The 20,231-nt window shown below is 41.2% G+C and overlaps 1 protein-coding gene across 4 annotated transcripts in view; it reads left to right on the forward strand.

Annotated features, from left to right (window-relative positions):
• Positions 1 to 20,231, forward strand: part of LOC121009765 (hydrocephalus-inducing protein homolog) — a 240,648-nt gene that overhangs the window by 12,901 nt on the left and 207,516 nt on the right. For all 4 annotated transcript variants that reach the window (XM_040443058.1, XM_040443059.1, XM_040443060.1 and 1 more), the window contains exons 3-8: positions 1,645 to 1,712; positions 7,252 to 7,487; positions 10,088 to 10,188; positions 12,828 to 12,963; positions 15,795 to 15,959; positions 18,020 to 18,172. In XM_040443058.1, the coding sequence (XP_040298992.1) occupies positions 1,645 to 1,712; positions 7,252 to 7,487; positions 10,088 to 10,188; positions 12,828 to 12,963; positions 15,795 to 15,959; positions 18,020 to 18,172 (859 nt within the window). The remainder of the gene's footprint in view (positions 1 to 1,644; positions 1,713 to 7,251; positions 7,488 to 10,087; positions 10,189 to 12,827; positions 12,964 to 15,794; positions 15,960 to 18,019; positions 18,173 to 20,231) is intronic.

Consider the following 20,231-nt stretch of genomic DNA (forward strand, 5'->3'; position numbering starts at 1 on the left):
CAGCCTTCCCGCTTTCTGAGCAGAGCTGTTAACTTATGACCTCCCAGCCGCTAAGTCGCGCTTGCTGTCGGAACACAGTCCGTCAGGCTCCTCCGCTTTTGCCAGCCAGACTCGGGGGCTCTGCTTGGCCAGCGAGCTGCCCCTCTGCCCCGGCTCCCTCCCGCCAGTCCGTGGAGCGCGCACCGCCTCGCCGCTCTTCCTACCCTCTTCCGTGGGCCTCTCGTCTGCGCTTGGCTCCGGCGACTCCGTTGAGCTAATCCTCTGGCGGTTTTCTGGGTTATTTAGGCAGGTGTAGGTGGAATCTAAGTGATCAGCAGGACGCGCGGTGAGCCCAGCGTCCTCCTACGCCGCCATCTTCCAGAATTCCTGTCTATAATTTTTAAAAGCTTGGCACATAGATGGGGATTATCTTAGTTCTTACCTAGATTCTAGGGCTATGGATCATGGTAAAAATCAAGAATAAGCTAATATATATTTATTAGTCTTCTTTTACTCCTACATTAAACTTTGTAGCTTAAAACAGTACAAATTTATTATTTTATAGCTCTATACTTTTGAAGTCCAACATAGGTCTTATAGGGCTAAAATCAAGGTCTTGACTGGACTGTGTTGCTTCCTGGAGGCTCCAGGAGAGAATCCATTTCCTAGCAGTTTCCAGCTTCTTGAAGATGCCCACAGTGTTCTGCTCAGGGTCCCCTTCCTCTTTCTTCATAGCCAGCAATAGCTGGTTAAGTCCTTCTCACATTGCATTATTCCAACCTCCTCTTTGCATCCTTTTGTATTTTTAAAGACACTTTGATTACATGGGGCCCACCAGGATAATCTAGGAAAGTCTCCCTATTTTAAGATCTGTTAATTAGGAACCTTAATTTCTTCTGCAACCTTAATTCCCCTTTATCATGTAATCTAACATATCCACACATTCTGAGGAGTAGCACATAGACATCATTGGGGACCATTATGCTGTTTACTGCAGCTGAAGTCAACTAGAAACTGTAGAATCTCTCTACTATTTACCTTAAGCTAGAGAATCACTCCAAGATCATGAGGACTTGCACTGAGAGAGAAATGAACCAACATTTACAGCAAAGGTCCTTCAAGGTCACCTATACCAGATTGCAGTCGTTTCTTTTATACAGGAGGAAAAGAAACTGGGGGCTATGGGGATAATGTGACTGGCCAAGATCACAACTAGTTGGTGGTAGGAATTGGAAAAACAGTTTTATAAAAGTTGGGACCAGGAATATTGGTGCCATTGATAGTTTTTAATGCTTATTATTTTAATGCTATAATTTTTGTTTCTTGTCTAAGGATAACTTTTCATGATATGTATATTATCCATATTAATATTCTGTGTCATTGGTTTGGTGATGTGTCTGCTCTGCCTCATTCATTGGTAGGCATTTGGTGATAAATTAATCACAGCATCATTTGCTAAAACCCAGTGGTTTGAGTCTTGAAAAAGAATTCTAAGAACCACTGCGATAAGACCATCAGCTTGTGGTTTCTTTAAGTGCTAGATTCTGTACTTGACTTAATGCCAGTTTATGGCTTTAATGTTTACTGTCTTCCTAGTTCCTGACTGTTACACTGAATTCACTGGATTCTCTATCCACTCCCCCCAACTTGTATTCCTACTTCCAGAGGCTGTGTCATTGGACCTACCTTCCACTTTAATGTTCCTGCTCTGCACTTTGGTGATGTTTCCTTTGGTGAGTAATTTTTCCATATTAAATTAGAAATTGAGTGGAATTGCCTCTCTCTCTACATGGAAGGAGGAAAGTTTACACAAAAGCTCTCTTACCAATTTTTTATGAGTAATAGCAAGAAAGTCTAGAATTGTTCTCTTCTTCCTCTGCAGCAGTGACATTTCAGTGCCATTTCGTAGTTTATATGTGAAAGTTATAACTGTGTCATGGGCACTAATAGCTGTCAGGCCATGGTTGTCCTTGCTCATTCAGCAGTGGAACAATAGAAAGCCTTAAACTTCACACTGCTATCTGAATGTTCTGAACACTCCATTTTATATGCAGTTTCTGATTTGCCAGTATGTCTACACAACAGCCTCTTCACAGAGATGCTCTCAAGTTTCAAGTGAATTCAGTGGTGGTTTGACTCAGGTGTCCTATCACTCCAAGCTGAAGACTTCTATATTTTTGTGTTGTCTTCTTGCTCAGTTACTTCCCCTGAGTCATTTCCTCCTGTGTCCACCTTTCCAAATAATAACAATGGTAACAGCAGTGGTGGCATTAGCAGTAAAAGTTTCCATTTATTGGTTCTGTCTTATATTCTAATCTTTGCTAAGTGAATCACATTCAGTACTGCATTTAACCCTTTAAATTCTTTGGGGAGATACTATTTAAGATTCCCCTTTCGGAGCTGGAAGAACTGATCATTCGAACAGTTAAATAACTTCCCATGGTCATATAGCAGTGGCAGAATGAGTATTTCGCTTGAGCTCTCTCTAAATCATACACTGTCAACAGGGATGATTTTGCCCCCAAAGGGTCAAAAATTGTTTGTTTGGGGTTGAAGAGTGTAGATCTAACCCACATTTGTGGTCCTCCAAAGTTCAACCCTACCCAATAGAATCTTGTTCCTTAGTATTTAATTTTTCTCATTAGGGAGAAATTAATCTAATTTAAATTATATTTAATTGATTGATTTCACTGAAAATTAATTAATCACAGTGGTTCTTTTTAGGAGGTGATAATAATTTAGGAAAGACTGAGAAACCCTAGCCTGAATCCATAGTCCATAATCCTTTCCATTTTTCTCAGTTGCCTTCCATTTTGACTTTCAGTTCTTTTGCTTCAAGTAGGGCCATCTACTTGGGGAAAATTTTTTCTTTACAAAAAATATCCTTTCTTTGCAAAAAGCTGATTAATAATGTTTTTATCCATTGCTTTAACATTTAACATTTCCTAAATACAGGAAAATCCATATCAATGGAGTTGAATGTTTGTTACCATAGAATATGAGAATGGCTAGAGGAATTTTTAGAAATTTGTAGTGCATGTTTGAGTGACAGAGTTTTCGAAGGAAAGTAAAAGTGACCTACAATTTGAAAATTGTCTGTTGGCCAACTGAGAGAGGCATACTCTCTCAAGGGAAACCGTGACTGATATGCAGTGAGAGGTGAATTACCCAAAGACCTATGCAGTTACCCTCCAACCAGCTCAACTGAGTTCACAGAGAGTTCTGGGCAACTGATGCATGACAGCAACATACCCTCACAGGCATTTAAATATGAGCTCCAACACAGAACATTTGGAAGATATGCCCTGTATCATATTGCCCTGGAGGGAGAAAAAATAATCCAAATAAAAACCTCAAATCAGGGGCGCCTGGGTGGCACAGTCGGTTAAGCGTCCGACTTCAGCCAGGTCACGATCTCGCGGTCCGTGAGTTCGAGTCCCGCATCAGGCTCTGGGCTGATGGCTCAGAGCCTGGAGCCTGTTTCCAATTCTGTGTCTCCCTCTCTCTCTGCCCCTCCCCCGTTTATGCTCTGTCTCTCTCTGTCCCAAAAATAAATAAACGTTGAAAAAAAAATTTAAAAACAAAACAAAACAAAACAAAAAACCTCAAATCAGTCCCTCCAAGAAATATCATACTGATTCATTATCTAGAATCTGCCCTATTGAAAGGTTAATGTAAATACTGTACCAATGATAAGCCAATTTTTGAGCCCTGAGAATATCTGGAACACTTTTATCTAGAATCCAAACATTTAAAAGCATCAAGGCCCCTAATGGTACATTTCAGTGAAATATGGAAAACAGGAGGTGTTCAAAATGCTGTATTTGATATTGGCAAGCTCTGGGTAACACAGTAGATGAAACCATTTATGCATGCTCCAAAGCTAGGTAAGTTTTTTTCCCATTAACATCTTCCATTTGGCCCTCTCTTATCCCTAAGTATATAGGAAAAGCCATTATTGGGTAATTTATTCATTGTTTCCTTGAGCTATAGAGAAAATAATCAACAGTTGTTTCTCATAGTTGGTCCAGCTAGAAGTTTTGGTAACTAGCTTAGATGAAAATTACAAAAACTTTATTTTTCTTTTGCTGTACAACATCTTACTGAACCATTTGGCAATAACGCAGCTAGATAAGAGTGGGAAGACACTACAGAGCCATGACCCAACAGTCCCCAGGTCTGAGACGTAAAAACTTATCCCACTTAAGTCCACCTTCAAAATTCAAGTTACATTTCTTTTAGTTTGGATATGGATTCCTTAATCTTCCCTGTGGTGTGGCAGGAAGTATTAATGAAAAACATACCTTTTTGCTTGCCAACAGGAAATCTAGGGCTATTTCATTTTCAAAACCACTTGGGTCAGTCAATTCAGGCTACTTCGCTGTGCTTCTAGATTCTGCAATGTATCAGCCAAGGTTAGCAACCATTTTGTGATACAGTTTTAGAATTATTTGATGATAATATTTTTAAGTCCTAAAGCTGGTACTAGAGTTCTTTCATGACTCCTACCCAAAGTGTCATTATTTATTTCTCCAGGAAGATAGGCCTCCTGTCACAAAGAAACATGGTACATTGAAGAGTTATTTATTGGCAACTTCCTAATTATTACCTCATATGTGCAAATACAGCTTTGATGAGGCAGACAAAAGTAAGCATGTGATTGGCTCAGGAATGAAAGACCAGTAGGTCTTTCGATAGTTCGATAGTTAGAAATGCAAGAGAAATTAATGGTTACAGGAATAAGCCAGGAATTGAAGGAATTTTTTTAGTTATTTCAGAATGACAGACATATTGTTAAAGTTGGTGATATTGTCCCCATCTTGGCAAAAAGGCTTATAGGTTATAGGTTAGTGTTGGAGACATAGCCTTTATTTGCTTAGAGATGCAGATCTAGCTTAGGCATCAGGGCCTATTGGGATTGATGGTGTTAGATTACTATAAATACCCTAAAGTAGACGACAGGTAATAGTACTGTTGTTTGGTATCTGAAATGTTTAAAGTATGGCTATAAATATTTTGATGGTAGGATTGGATGTTGGATGACATATCGAATAATTAGGTTGATGGAAGCTAGAAGGGTGAAAGAGTCAGATTCTAGAATATAGGTGGTGATGATCTCTGAAAGAGCAGTGAAGCTTTGATAAGTCCTCAGATTCATCAAAGAATACAATGGACCAGGTAACAACTGAGATGCCAGATTATAGACCAAAAGGGCAGACTGTAAGTATTTGCAAACTCACTGTTTTTCAACAGGTACAGGAATATGTGGAATGAGAATAGGGAGTTTGGAAGACTCCAGACATTCAGTGGACCTGACCATTGGATAATTTGGCCAGAGAAGTTAGGGTTTAAGGGCCGTAAACATTTTTTAAAAATCACGATAGTTGTCTTCCATGGCCCAGGTACGAACAGGCAGTATTTCACTCAAGAAGAAATATTTAAGTTGATTTTAGGAGGTTGTAAAGTGGGGGCCCAGGGACAATTAATTGTAATTATCCCTTACAACCTTTTTTTTTAAGTTTATTTTTATTTATTTTGAGAGAGAGATAGAGAACATGCAGGGGAAGGGCAGAGAGAGAGGGAGACAGAATCCCAAGCAGAAGCCTCACTGCCAGCTCAGAGCCTGATGCTGGGCTCGATCTCATGAACCGTGAGATCATGACCTGAGCCAAAGTCGAGAGGTGGATGCTTAACTGACTGAGCCATCCACGTTCCCCTGTCCCTTACAATCTTAATTATAATGATTATAGAAAGATCTGAGAAAGGTTAGCAGAAGAGATCATTGAAAGCATGAGGGAAGCCTAAAACCAATAGTATTAGGATTTGGTGCAAGCAGAAAGCTAGGAGTACCACTTGTATTATTAATGACCCTCCAGTCTTTAACAAAAGAATACCACTTTCTTTAGGCTTTTTAGCAAGCGATATGGGGTTTACAGGTCATTGTACAAGGAATTGTTCTAGTTAGGAGGTTATAGTTGGCTTTATTCTCAAAAAACCTTCTAGCTTCAGGGAAATAGTCTGAGCAATGGTTTGGAAGGACCCATCTGAATCTTTATACAAACCACTTCCAGCATACCCTGTACATTAGAAGAGTGCTAATCCCATAAATGGTCAAGTAAAAATAAACAAGGGTGAGGGATCTACAGTTTCAATAGTCTTTGCTGGGAAAGTTCTGGAAAGCTGAATGCAGCAATACATGATTATTAAATGGACTTTCTAGCAGCTCCTCTGGAATTTCCAAGAAAGTCCTTCAGGTACATTTAAGCAGGCAATTCTTTTTCCATAAGAGATCTCTTCCAAGTAGATTGGCAGGTAATATGACAAAGGAGACATAAATGCGTTTCCTCCAACAGTCCTAATGTGTAGACAAAGGCTCAGAAATGGGGAGACAAATAGATCAGTCCAAAATATCCCCTGCAGTAATGTAGTAACTAGCAGAGACCAATTGTGTTTTACTGCATTAGGGCTCCAGGTAGAAAGAATAGTGTTTGCATCCCATAGAAATATGCAGATAGAGTGGCCACCTCGGGAATCCAAAATCAGAGCTCAGTTTATTGCCTGCCAGGCAAGGAGGATCCACATCTCTTAGAAAAGGAACAGGAGTCTCACTGAACTGAACGTAGGAAGGCTGGATTTAACGTGAAAAAGTAGCTTTGTCTAAGGGAGGTAAAAGCCAGTGTGTTAGTCTTTGGCTGGCTCAAAAGCAGATTGTAAAGTCTCTCTCAGGAGATGCTATTATTTGATTTTGTGTCATCGACCCTGGGAGCATGAGCCTCAGACAGGTCCAGGAGGAGTTATATAATATCTTGGCGGGCTCTGGGTCACACAGCAGGGAAAACCACACAGGCTTCTCTTTTCACACGTTGGCAGATAAAAAGAGCAAACATGATTCAATTTTTTAAAAAAAATCTGTATTCTGTGTAAAAATTAAATGCAAAGCATACTTCTGGAGAACTACTCACCAAACAGATAATAATAGATGCTGCTTCTTGAGAGGGACCTGGATGAACATCAAGTGATTTGTTTTATGTCTATAGTTGCTACATAGTACGCGTATATAAGTATTCACTGACTGACTGACTGAATGAATGAATGAAATGCATTCATTGACGGTACAATTGAGGACAATATCAGGGAGAGGTGGAGTTAAGCAAGTGGTGATGAATTGCACAGGGAGTTCGTTTAAGTGGTTTGGCAATACTAGCAGAGGTTGAAGTTTCAAGGGAGGCTATAGTGGGGCTTTGATATCTCACCTTACATTTTGTTTTCCAGGTTTCCCTCATACCTTGACATGTTCCCTCAATAATACCTCCTTAGTCCCCATGACCTTCAAACTGCGCGTCCCTGGAGATGGCGATGGCCATAAAAGCATTTCAAGTTGTGAGCAGTATTCAGACAACAAAATACCGTTTTGGAGCAAGGACAAAAGACCCGTAACGAAACCAAAAGAATTCACCATCACTCCCAGCAGTGGCACCATTCGCCCCCAAGGATTTGCTGCTATCAGGGTAAAGTGCACAGCCTCCCAGCACATACTCCCAGGCAGCCACACTCTCAGATAGTTACTAGGATCACAGCTAGGATTTGCTTTATACATCCGTTGTCAGCGGGAGGGAGTGCCTCTAATTCATGTGGAAAAGTGGGCCTATAAGGAAATAAACCACGGAGGCAAAAGAAACCAGATACAAATATATTGGGCACAAGAACTGACACTGCTCCCGTGAATTTCCATCAATCCAGAGGCATTGTCTTCACCAAAACCGTGGATTCTAGAGAAATCCAGTGAAACCCCTGCTCTGCATAGATAGTACACTCATCAATATAGATGTAAAAAGATTTAAGAACTCACTGATAATTAGGTGCTCCTTTCCTTCAGAATCTAATTGTTCATACCAATCAATGTCCGTATTTGTGCCACAGATGATACCCAATTTATTCAGATTTTTAATACAAATCTGGGCTTCATGGTGAATGTAGATGTGATATCCCTAACAGTGCTTTATATTTAGGCCCACAGTGTGATGCTCTGGGCATGGCCTAGCAGAGCCACCAGCAGAATTATTTCACAGCTCACTGAGAAGGATTTTACTGTCTTCCTTCACCTACTTTTGCTCCTCCAATCAGTTAGGTCTAGCATTACTGAAGGCTGCTAAGTTGAAATGATTTTATCTTTTCTGGGAAAGAAAAAAGAGAAGACTTCCATGGCGAAGGTTGGCAATTTTCTCTTTAGTCATGACCTTTGAATATTTAATTCAGGTATGGTTTTAGGCCCCACATTTGCTTTAAATGTTTCATAATATCTCACCGTGAAGCCGCTCATCCTAAATCTTTTCTGGGAGTCTTTGGCTCTCCCAAGGGCATCTCCGTGGGCCCAATGAAGTTTATATCACATATCATTGTCACTTCTCAGGTTCCCAGTCTTAGTCCATTTGGGCTGCTATTACAAATACTTGAGGTGCACCTGGGTGGCTCCGTGGGTTAAGTGTCTGACTCCTGATCTCAGTTCGGGCCTTGATCTCAGGGTTGTGAGTTCAAGCCCCTCATTGGGCTCCATGCTGGGCGTGGAGCCTACTTAACAAAAAATGTTAAAAAAAAACCCCAAATACTTGAGACTGGGTGGTTTATAAACAACAGAAATTTATTTCTCATGGTTTGGAGGCTGGAAGTCTAAAATCAGGGTGACACATGGTAGAGTTCTGGTGAGGGGCGGCTTGCTGACTTATGTCCTCACATGCGGAGAGGAGCTGTGGGGTCTTCCTCATTAGGGTCCTCATCCTGTTCATGAGAGCTCCATCCTCATGACCCCCAGTGGCCCCACCTCCTAATTCCCACCACACTGGGGGTTAGGATTCCAACATATGAATTTGGGGGGTGGGACACAACCTTTCAGATCATGGCAGTTGCTCACTGTGGCTTTCCCAGGAAGAAGTGCTGTTGCAAAGAATTTATTTTTTACTTCATGCTCAGCCTACACATCACCCACCTTTCCTTTTTTCCCTCTCACACATCGCACAGGAAGGTTTGCGAAGACATAGCACCTGCCTAGCAGCCTTCTGTGAGAGCCACTTGCTCTGCCTTCTAACCAGAGCTCAGAGACAGGAACAGGGGTTAGAGTCACTCCAGGAACCTCTGCATGCTGGGCCAACTGCTTCTCTCCACATCTGACAAATTTTCTTTCCGAATCAGTGGCTCCACCTTCACTTTATTTTCCCTTCAGATTTGGAATAGCTTTCCCCAAGCTTCAATTTTCACTCCTGAACTACATCAACCATGTCTATGTGGACTCCAATTTGCATCCAGTGATTCCCTTTGCAACCAAAAAAAAATTCTTTAATTAGTCCTTCATACATAATTTATGTACAGAAAAGCTTTAACCTATGCTAGAAGCTGTTCTCTAGACTAACAAGTATCTCTTCCACTACAAATCATTTTTAAGCAATTAAAAACTGTGACAGGACCTCAACAGCTAAATGTAAAATTTCACAATAATAAATAAAAATCAGAGGATAGAATATATTGGGCACATACTGTCCTTGAATATACCTTTCTTTGGAGCTTCCCATTTTCTGTTCTAATAATGAATATGGTGGACAGTGGGGAGACAAGATTTTGATTAAAAAAAAAACACTAGTTGATTTCTTAGGCCTTTTTCTGGAACTGACATGGTTTCATGTTCATTTATTTTGCTGTAAGAGAAACTTAGCTGTAGTGTTTTATTGGTGTGTTGAATTTTTGTAATTTCTATAGCCAGGAGGCATAGAGAACAATTTAAATTGAGTAATGAAAGTTTGCTTGTTATGGCTTATCTTTCAGGGTCATTTTTTCCCCCTTATGCAGGTATATGACTTCTTTGATACAGTCTTCTCAGAAATGAGCAACCCTATTGTACTAAAAGCCATTTGGTTTCTAACCTCGCCTTTGAAAAAACTCAGCATGCCCTGACCCCAAAATGTAACTTGTTCAACTGAAAATGTAAAACGCCAAACACCCCATGAAAAGTACTCAGAAGCCGTCCTCATCAGTGCTGTCCTCCCCTGGCTCCTTTCTCCGCTGCACAGAGGGAGGGCCGGCCTTGTGGAAGAGCGGCTTTTCACCTTTATCTTTCCAGGTGACCTTATGCTCCAACACCGTGCAGAAATATGAGCTGGCCCTGGTGGTGGACGTGGAGGGCATCGGGGAAGAAGTGCTGGCGCTCCTAATCACAGCCAGGTACCACACTCACCTGCTTTCTCTCCTCCTGCATCTCCCCTGAGCTGCCAGCCAGCAATGGCTGCCTCTCACGGAGGGAGCATGCCTGCAGCCAGTTCTCACTGCATTTGTTCTGCTTTCCTGGGAAAGCAAATCTGATATGGAATCTGATATTCAAATGATAAAGCTTTAAAACAGCAGGCACACACCTCTGGTGAGGATAAGAAAAGGGATGTGTGTGTGTGTGTGTGTGTGTGTGTGTGTGTGCGCGCGCGCGTTTTGCAGCGTTAAGAATAATAGTGCTCCCTAATGGTCTGACTTTCCATGTATGTAACTGAAAGGGTTCTACCAGGAAGAGGTGAACAGTTGCTGTTTTTCTTTACATTTTTTTAATGTTTATTTTATTTTTGAGAGAGAGAGGCATAGCGTGAGCAGGGGAGGAGCAGAGAGAGAGAGGGAGACAGAATCTGAAGCAGGCTCCAGGCTCTGAGCTGTCAGCACAGAGCCCGACGTGGGGCTTGACCTGAGATCATGACCTGAGCTGAAGTTGGACACTTGAAGGACTGAGCCATCCAGCCACCCCATAAGTTGCTGTTTTTGTAATTTTTATCTTTAAATATAGTACTCCAGGATTATGCCCAGAAAGAGTGGTGCTCACAGGCCTGCAGTGGAAGGTCCATTTAGCAAGACAGTTCTGCACCAGGACACTTACTATGACTTCAATGCAGGCTGCAAGCAGGCCTCCCGAATGAGGCTCTCTAACAACATAAACTCCTCAGCACCGTACCCACCTTCTCTCCATTTTAATAGAGGCAGCAGTGGACTCTCAAGTCAGGTTAAGATCCTGGCTCTGCCATTTGTTGATTGTGTCTCCTTGACCAAGTTGGGGTCTTCCTAAGAGTGGAGTGTGATGCTAATGATGACAGTGATCCTGATTAAATAAATAAAATCGTGGGCCACACTCTTGCCAAAGCAAACAGGTGTCCAGGTCTGGAGCTTTAGAGGGTTTGTATGAAAATGCCATCTAAATGAAATTGAGAAAATTACTTAATAAAAGCCTGATAACATATCCATCCCTAGAGTTTAGGGATGAGTTTAGGTCTCATGAATTTCAGATGTAGAAAGAACTTGAAGGTCAAGGCCTTGCCATGGTCTACTTAGTCCTTCCAAAGACCTAACTAATTGTTTTGCGTGTTTAAAAACAGCAAAAGCTCTTTCATCTGGTCCTTTCTATACCCAGGTTTAGCTTTTTTGTCTAGGCTTGCATTTCTTTTCTGGGTGGGTTGATTCTGATACTTTCCCCTTTTCAGCCCCCTTTCCCTGCAGCTGTCAATGGGAAACCCTGAGTTAAAGAAAACAACAACAACAACAACAACAACAACAACAACAGAGTCCTAAGAGGTTATGAGTTTCCTACCATGTGTACTCTGTGTGTGACCCAAGTGAAATACTCTAAGTCCTATCAGCCACAGTGTTTCAGGTAGTGAAGGGTTAGCTTTATGCAAGTCATCGGGTCAACTGACAGCTTCCATTCTAGCTAAAAATGAACACTCATCCTGTGCTAAACCTCAAATTTTGGGTTAACAAGACTCACTTTCATGTCATTATTTTTGGTGTAATCGGTAGGAACTGCTTGAAGACCCTCAACAAAAGAATTGCTTTCAGAACTTGCAGAGAGCCAGCCGTGACAGCTCGCAGTGCCCTCTACCACAGGTTAATCATCTCTGACTGAGCTCTCGCTCAGTGCAGTAGGCACTGTGCTGTGCTCTTCTCTCACATTAGCTCCTGTATTTCCCACAACACTCGGAGTTAATTATGCTAATGTCAATCCCTAGAATTGCCTTCATTTTACCTAGGAGCAAAATGCAACTCCAGTAGGGAAAGCAACTTGCTCAAGGTTGTATTTGTTAAGGTCACTCTTTGAGCCTGGCTCTGATTCAGACACCAGTGCTCCTCACCACGACACTATATTGTGACAGTGCAGCAAGGCAGGGAAGACTTTGAGATGTAGACACAAAATGAAACACAGATAACCTCATGATAGACCAACTGCACACACAGGGCTTCAACTCCTCCTCCCCTGCACCCCACTCTGCCTCCCCTCCCCTACCACACCCACCTTCACATTGAGCACCACTGTCACGGTGCCATTTCTGGGTTGAGCAGCTGCCCAAGCCTGATCCAAGACAGCTGTTCTGCCTAGGAATTAGAATTATTACCATAATTTAGATGGTGCAAACTGTAGCTCGTCCTCGGGGGACTCTGACTGGTCCAGAGTGTCACGGCTAGTTAGGACCCCATGCTGGTAGCATTGGCCCTATTTGCCTTGGAAACAGTTCCACTACCCTAAGGAACTTACACTGTGGGAGCGCCTTGGTAAAAGAAAGCCAAATATGAAAAACAATGGAAATGTTAGTCATTACTCATGGAAGACCGCTGTTTAAGGAGTCTTGCTTCTAGCCCTTTTTTGATTAAACAGTGGTGACTGGGGGCTAAGGGATAGGAATGACAGGAGAGAAGATTTAAAAATGATTAATGTAGTTATTAGAAAAAAACCATGTGACAGTGACAAATGTGTTTAACTTGGGACTCTGCATTCTCCATCTGTAAACAAGCTCTCTATCCTTTTGAATTCTTTAATGGGTCTTTCCTTTGAGCAGGTGTATTGTACCTACCCTCCACATGGTGAACACAGAGGTGGACTTTGGGCACTGCTTCCTGAAGTACCCCTATGAGAAAACGGTCCAGCTTGTCAATCACGATGACCTCCCAGGATGCTATGAGGTTCTACCTCAGGTGACTTACTTTATCCTTTTTCAGTGTTGGTTTTTCTTCAGTTGGATTCCCTCAATGAGAAAGAGAAATCCTTCTAAAGAGCCATATTCCTGAACACATGACCTTCTGTAATTCTGATTTTGAACCCTGGGATAAAACGGGCATGGGGTCATAAAGCCACAGCTGGATTGCCACCTGCATGATCGAGCAGCTGCAGGTGTAAACAGTTCTTAATTTCCCAGGGAAATTGCCTTTGATAAAGAAAGGCAAGGGTCAATTAAGCCAACATGCAGAAGTCTCACCTACAAATAATTGCCTATGAATTAATCAGTCGTGGGAAATGAGGCAGAGCTAAGAGTTTTCATTTATGGCTATGGCTGTGACTTTAACAGCATCGCTAAAGTACAGTAATGCAGTATTTATAAGTGGACTTGTTGAACTAGAAGGCTAGAGACACTACAAAAAGAAAAAATGAAGTTGCCTTCTAATGTTTTATGAATGGATCTGTCCACATGCCACTACACCCAGCTAGGTGGGGCACTGAGCAATTAAGCACATATGGATTAAAGAGTCAAAAAGATCTTCATAGACTAAAGTAATGGAAGGTCACTAATAGGATGCAATTTACCAAGAATGCATTTGGGTTTAAAACTCTATTGTTCTATAAGGACAGTACTCTAATAAAAATTCATGCCAAAAAAAAAAAAATCCCAAAAACAAGTCAGATGGGGGTTTTATCTGACTACAGTTTCAAAATGTGTTCAAAGACCAGTATGGAGGCCTCAGAACCAAGGCGGGTTAGGGTGTATGAGAGAAACACTGATCAGCTAAAGGAAGGAGATAGCTACTGCTCAAGGCAGTGCCAGGTTTTGTCTTCAGATGTTGACACTGTATTTTTTTGATGGAAACATGAGAAAAAAAAATCACATGTGAAGTAACCAGAATGGCAATCAACATCATCTGGAAATCCAAGTTATATGAGGAGCACAGTGTTTAATTGGGAACAGGAAAGCCTTAACTAGGATGAAATAGCCACCCTTCCCTTCAAAGGGCTATTATATAGAAGAGGAAATTAGAACTATTGTATGGGCTTCTCTGAGACAAAACCAGAAACCAAGCGTTGGGTTGATGGGAGGCAACTTTTCTAACTTTTAGACGATCAACAATGGAACAGGCTAGCCTTGAGTATTGTATGATCATCTCAAGAACTTAGAGCACAGTTTACTTACATCTGGGGTAATAAGGAAGCTTTTTCTGCACAGGCGGGCTTGGAAACGGGTGAGGCACTTGCCATGAGCACAGAATTTGGTTGGCGGGGGGAGCCAAAAAACTTAGGAATCAAGATAAATCACATTTTTATGTCACATTTTAAAAATCAAAATTAATGCAAAATAGTTCATAAAAAAAGATCAAGATAATAGATAAAGGCAGAATCAGCTGATTTTCCCTTTTGCTTCAGGTTCCAGTAAGGCTGGGCAGAGCATTGCTACGTAGGCAAGATGCGTTAGATTAGGCCATGTTAGGCCAGCCCAGGTGTACGAAGACCATGGGGGTCCCTGGACAGGTGAAATCTGTATGTTCTGTCTTTCTCCAACAGCTAAGGTTTCCCAGAATTACCCAAACTTATTTGGTCATGAGATTTTTTTAAAGATTTTTTTAATGTTTATTTATTTATTTTTGAGAGAGAGAGAGCCACACACGTGAGCAGGGGAGGGACAGAGAGGAAGAATCCCAAGCAGGCTTCTGGCTGCTAACATAGAGACTGACATGGGGCTCGATCTCACAGACCATGAGATTGTGACCGGAACTGAAATCAAGAGTCAGATGCTCAACCGACTGAGTCACCCAAGCACCCCCATCTAGCTAAAGTTTTATTTGTTGCTGTTGTTCCATAAAAGCGAGTAATATAGGGGCGCCTGGGTGGCTCAGTGGGTTAAGCGTCCGACTTCAGTTCACATCACGATCTCACAGTCCGTGAGTTTGAGCCCCACATCAGGCTCTGTGCTGACAACTCAGAGCCTGGAGCCTGCTTCAGATTCTGTGCCTCCCTCTCTCTCTGCCCCTCCCCTGCTCATGCTCTGTCTCTCTCTGTCTCAAAAATAAAATAATAAAATAAAATAAAAACATTTAAAAAAAAGCTAGTAATATGCTGCAGAGCAAGGTTCTAAAGGACATACATTGGTAAACACTGGATAACATTCATTCATTCACCTACCTATTTTGCCATTTAAAAAACATGTAGTGAGCATATGTGTTGGGCAGCAATCGCGCCAGCAGAGGCCCAGGTCATGCCCCAGGAAGTTGACAGCCCATGGAACAGATGGACACAGATAGTACATGCTATGGAGAAGGACTGTAGGATGCCCCCTAGGGACAGAGGAAACACCCTTACTCTAGAGCACGAAGGATACCTGTGGGTATTCAGGATAAATGTGCAGGTCCATTGAAGGGAGAGGGCATTCCAGAGTGTTGGAAGTAGGAAGCAGTATCATGTGTTCAGGAAAATCCGATAGTCCCTGTTGACAGAGCATAAAGGGACCAGGTGGTGGAGGACGTGGAGGGCCAGGTGAAGGAATTTGGCCATGGGAAGCTGTTCCCATGAACTAATTCACACTGTGGATAATTTCTGCATCTTGCTGTGTTGTGCACTTTGGATTGGGGCCTTCTGCACACCCTGCTTCCCTTTAGCAGAATTGAGGTGCTGATCCCCATTTACTTGCCTGAATGATGACATCCTCCTAAAGAACCTGCATGGACTTGGGGCAACACCTGTTTCAGAATAATCTAATATGCTATTTATTTTGTGCCTTGCCAGGGGCTTGCTTATCCTTCCAGCTTGTCTCTCCCACCAGGTACATGAAGACATGCCGGCCGTGTTACTCTCCAGTCCCACCCCATGTGGAGTCATCCCCCCACACAGCACCATTCACATACCTCTGGCCCTGGAGACCCAGGTCACTGGGGAATATAGGTCCATAGTTTACATCTCAACCTTTGGGAGCCCGGACCCCCCTATGGTGAGAGCCAGTTTTCAGACTTACGTTTAAAATTGCTGTATATTTTGCATATTCCATGTCTGCATATCCTCTGCTTTCTCTCAATTCTAGAATTGTATATTTTCACTCTGCAGTGGCAAAGTACTAGTGTTGTGTTACTTCGGAAACTTATCTTCAGATCCATTGAGAAGTAGTGCTGTTTTATAGCATTTGTTCTTTTTAATTCCTTATTCATTCTATTTTATTTATTTTTTAATTTTTAATTTTTCTACAGTTTACTTTTTATGTGTTAAATATTTTTTTATTTAAAAAAGTTTTATTTTATTTAACATTTTTTTCATTAAAAAAATTTTAATTCCAATATAGTTAACATATAGTGTCATATGAGTTTCAGGTGTACAATGCAGTGATTCAACAAATCTATATATTACTCCTTGCTCATCATAAGTGCACTCTTAATCCCTTCACCTATTTCACCATTTCTCCCCTCACCCCCCACCTCTCCTCTGGTAACCATCTGTTTTTTCTCCATAGTTAAGAGTCTGTTTTTTGGTTTGTCTCTTTCTTTTCCCTTTGTTTTTTTTTATTTCTTAAATCCACATATGAATGAAATTGTATAGTATTTGTCTTTGACTGACTGACTTATTTTGCTTAGTATTATACTCTCTAGATCCATCCATGTTGTCACAAATGGCAAGATTGCATTCCTTTTTATGGCTATGTATGGTATTCCATTTATGGTATTTTATATATATATATATATATATATATATATATATATATATATATATATGGAATTTTCTTGTCTACAGCAATAGATCCATCCATGTTGTCACATATGGTAAGATTTCATTCTTTTTTATGGCTGAATAATACCTTGTGTGTGTATATATATATATACACACATGCACACACACACATATATATGGTATTACATATACATATATATGTATGTTTATGGAATTTTCTTGTCAATAGCAGTTTTTCTTAAACTCCTATCAGGAGTTTCTCACACACACAGACATGCCTGGCCCCTTTCCAGTCCTATTAAATCAGAATCTCTGAGGGGAGAGCAGATCTGTGTGTTTAACATCCTCCTCAGTTGTTCCTGGTACAAAGCTGACTATCACTCGCTTGCTGCATGTGGACTCTGAGAGTGGTTTCAGTCACTGCTCACTGGATCTTTCCTGTATATTGACTGGACTCATAGCTCAAATTAACCTACTGAAGCTTTGAGAAGTGACCTCTCTCCAAGTGTGGGAAGAAGGAGACACGGAAAGCTGTCTGCTGCCTGGGCTGAATCAAAGGGTGAATCTTGAATCTTGAAGGAGGTTCCCCAACAGGCAATGAATCCCTAGACATTCTGAATGCTTAGAGAGGAGAATATATTCTGCTTTTATCTCTTCCACATAAGATGCCATAGATAAGCCACCTGACTTAGAAAGCAACATCACAGAGTCAGCCCAACCCAAAAGGTGCCACCGGTCCAGCCACCTTCCCTGCACAGATGCAGCCCATGGAAAGGTTGCTTGCTGAGCAGGTGGCACTTCATGAAAGAAGAAAGTCCCCCTTCCTCAGGCAGACACAATGCCTGGATGAAGGCACAGGGCTGGGGGAACAGAGCAAGGTGGATTTCAGTCCCGAACCTCCACAGCTGTGTGCAATGGGCAGTCCTGTTGTGCCACTAGTAAGCAATAGAATGGGGGCTCCATCCAGCCACTTCTGACTCTGAAGTGTCAGTCCTTAAGCCCACTCTGAGTGTTCTCGAGGCTGGTGTGCTGGCTGGCATGTAGAGGACCATTTTTCTCATTTCGCCACAGTGTACGACTTGGGCTGACCAGGGAAGCCAATCATCCTTCTTGGGGAGGAATTCCAGGCTGGATTCACGGGTCTGACCAGCATGGCCATCTCTGGGTCACTCTGACCACAGAGTACAGGGATAAAGAATGACAGATCTCATAAGCACCCTTTTGTGCCCCTGCTCTTTATAAAAGAGATGGCCAGAATCTTCTGTTTCAAGTGATCTTTGAAGCCAGCTGTTTTCAGCTATCTTCATGTTCCTTCTCTTGTGTGGAACACAGGTATGTCACTTAAAGAGCATCGGAGAAGGCCCAGTTATCTATGTACATCCCACTCAAGTTGATTTTGGCAATATCTACGTCCTGAAGGACTCCTCGAGGATTCTCAACCTATCTAACCAGTCCTTCATCCCCGCATTATTTCAGGCACGCATGGTGAGTAAGTAGATGGCTGGGCCATCATATGATGAAATTACAGCTTTGTCTCTATCTTATAGGCAGTGGTCCTATTTTTGCAATATGACTTTGAAAGAAATGGATCAGCAGGACTAGAGATGTATATGGTTCAATTGCATTAAATTATGTCATTTTCATCCCCATTTGCTCTTTATTATAATCCTTTTGTTGACTAAGAAACACAATATGTATATAGTTTGGTAATCAATATATCTACTCTAGTTTTGGGAAGATGCTTCAAAGATCTTCTCACTGAACTGTACCTAAGCTTAGCCTTTCACCTCCAGAAAACACCTTTTAAATGTCTCTGTAACTGAAAATGCCTTTTTATCTTGAATTTGAACAATTTTGGCCACAAATATGTTAGTATGCTTATTCTCTCTTCCTTTTAAAAAGCAGTATTTTGACATAGCTTATAAGGATGTTTGAAATACAGCAAGATAATATTCGCCGAAAGTAGAAATTAAAGAAAACAGCAAAACAAAGATAAATACAAAAATAGATATATAATAGTCCTAGAAATGAGTCTGTCTTGTGTCTCTGTATTTTATAATGATATTTAGATCTGCTAGCCTCCTATAAGCTCATTTTTAAACAGAGATAATACCAATTTTTGCAGAATGTAGGGATTTCTAGTCAGCAATTGAAAATATGTTTGGTTTTAGAAGATTTTTTGATTTAAATATAATTTTTTAAATAGCACAGCCCTTCTCCTATCCCCAAATTATTGACATTTGAATGAACACTAACACTTGGTTTCAGCATGTGTCAGATAGTTCTGAAAAATCAATTATTAATTTTCTCAAAGTCACTATTAGAAGGAACAGGATCACAGTTTTCTGCTGACATGTGGCAGCTCCTCAGAGTCATTGGTCCCAATTAGCATTCATTTATCATGATCATTATTCCTTTTTATTATCATTTGTCATTACTCCTCATAAAGGCAGCCATTTCCTGTGCAGTCACTGCTCTTTTTAGCCTGAGGTTCGGACACAACTCCATGCTTGTCCCAGTGCCTTATGGATCTTGTGTGGAGAATAATGTTTAATGATACTTTAAAAACCTACAGAAAAGACCTCTTTGCTAGTCTTTATCCAGTGAGTTAGTTGATGTGCTTGCTGGAAAACATGGGGTGTTGCCCAGAAAGTGCTGCTCTCCGTGTAGTTGTGTACATGCAGGGTTCACAGTGGAGAGACAGAGAGGCAGCCGAGTTGTCAAGGACAATGAGAGGTGGCTCAGGAGGGTGCTGGCAGATTACAGAAGCTGAAAAAGGACAGAGACGACAAGAATGCTTAGGTACCAGTGGAGCAACCACCAACCTGCTCATTTTCAGATATGTCCAGATTTCACTTTTTATGTTACCCTTAGATACATTTTAAGAACCAAAAAAGCACATCAAGGTTCTGTTGTTTTTTACTAATATACTTTACATATTGAATGACCCGGCTGGTTGTTAAAATGAGACTCTTTCTTTTCCACGAAGGCTTCATGATTCCATCTTTTGATTCTTTAATATCATCTTAAAACAGCAAGCTCCAGTTCCAAGGAGCCGAACGTGTGATATTAGTGGTCTGCTGTAGAATGTGTTTTTCCTGCAATCCTTTTCTGGAAAACTGGTGTTTATTGAGTTGGTTGTCCTTGCAGCATAGAGGTACTTCAACTGTAATTCTCATGGGTGAAGATTAAACTCCTTTCATATTTCAGCTGGAGTTTTGAGGGATATCCTAGTCAATAAACACTATGTGTTAATATTATAGGAATTGAATGACACTAACTTGAAAGTTAACTACAGTGGGAAGAAATTTCAACTTGATGTACAGTACTGAAACTGCAAATTCATTCTCACAGAAATTCCCAGGCATTAGGAAAAGTTTCAATTAATAGTTATTTTTTCTCCATCTAAGCCTAGAGCTCAGTACCCAGGTTAGCGGTGATCACATATTTGTTGCATTTAATTTCTCACTCAGAAAAAAGCAGAGCAACGGAACATTCTTCATTTCTTCTGTTATTACTATGAATTCAGGTCTGAAAGTTCTCT

Source organism: Herpailurus yagouaroundi, unplaced genomic scaffold (assembly GCF_014898765.1).
Source record: "Herpailurus yagouaroundi ecotype Mexico unplaced genomic scaffold, PumYag 190, whole genome shotgun sequence".
NCBI lineage: Eukaryota > Metazoa > Chordata > Mammalia > Carnivora > Felidae > Herpailurus > Herpailurus yagouaroundi.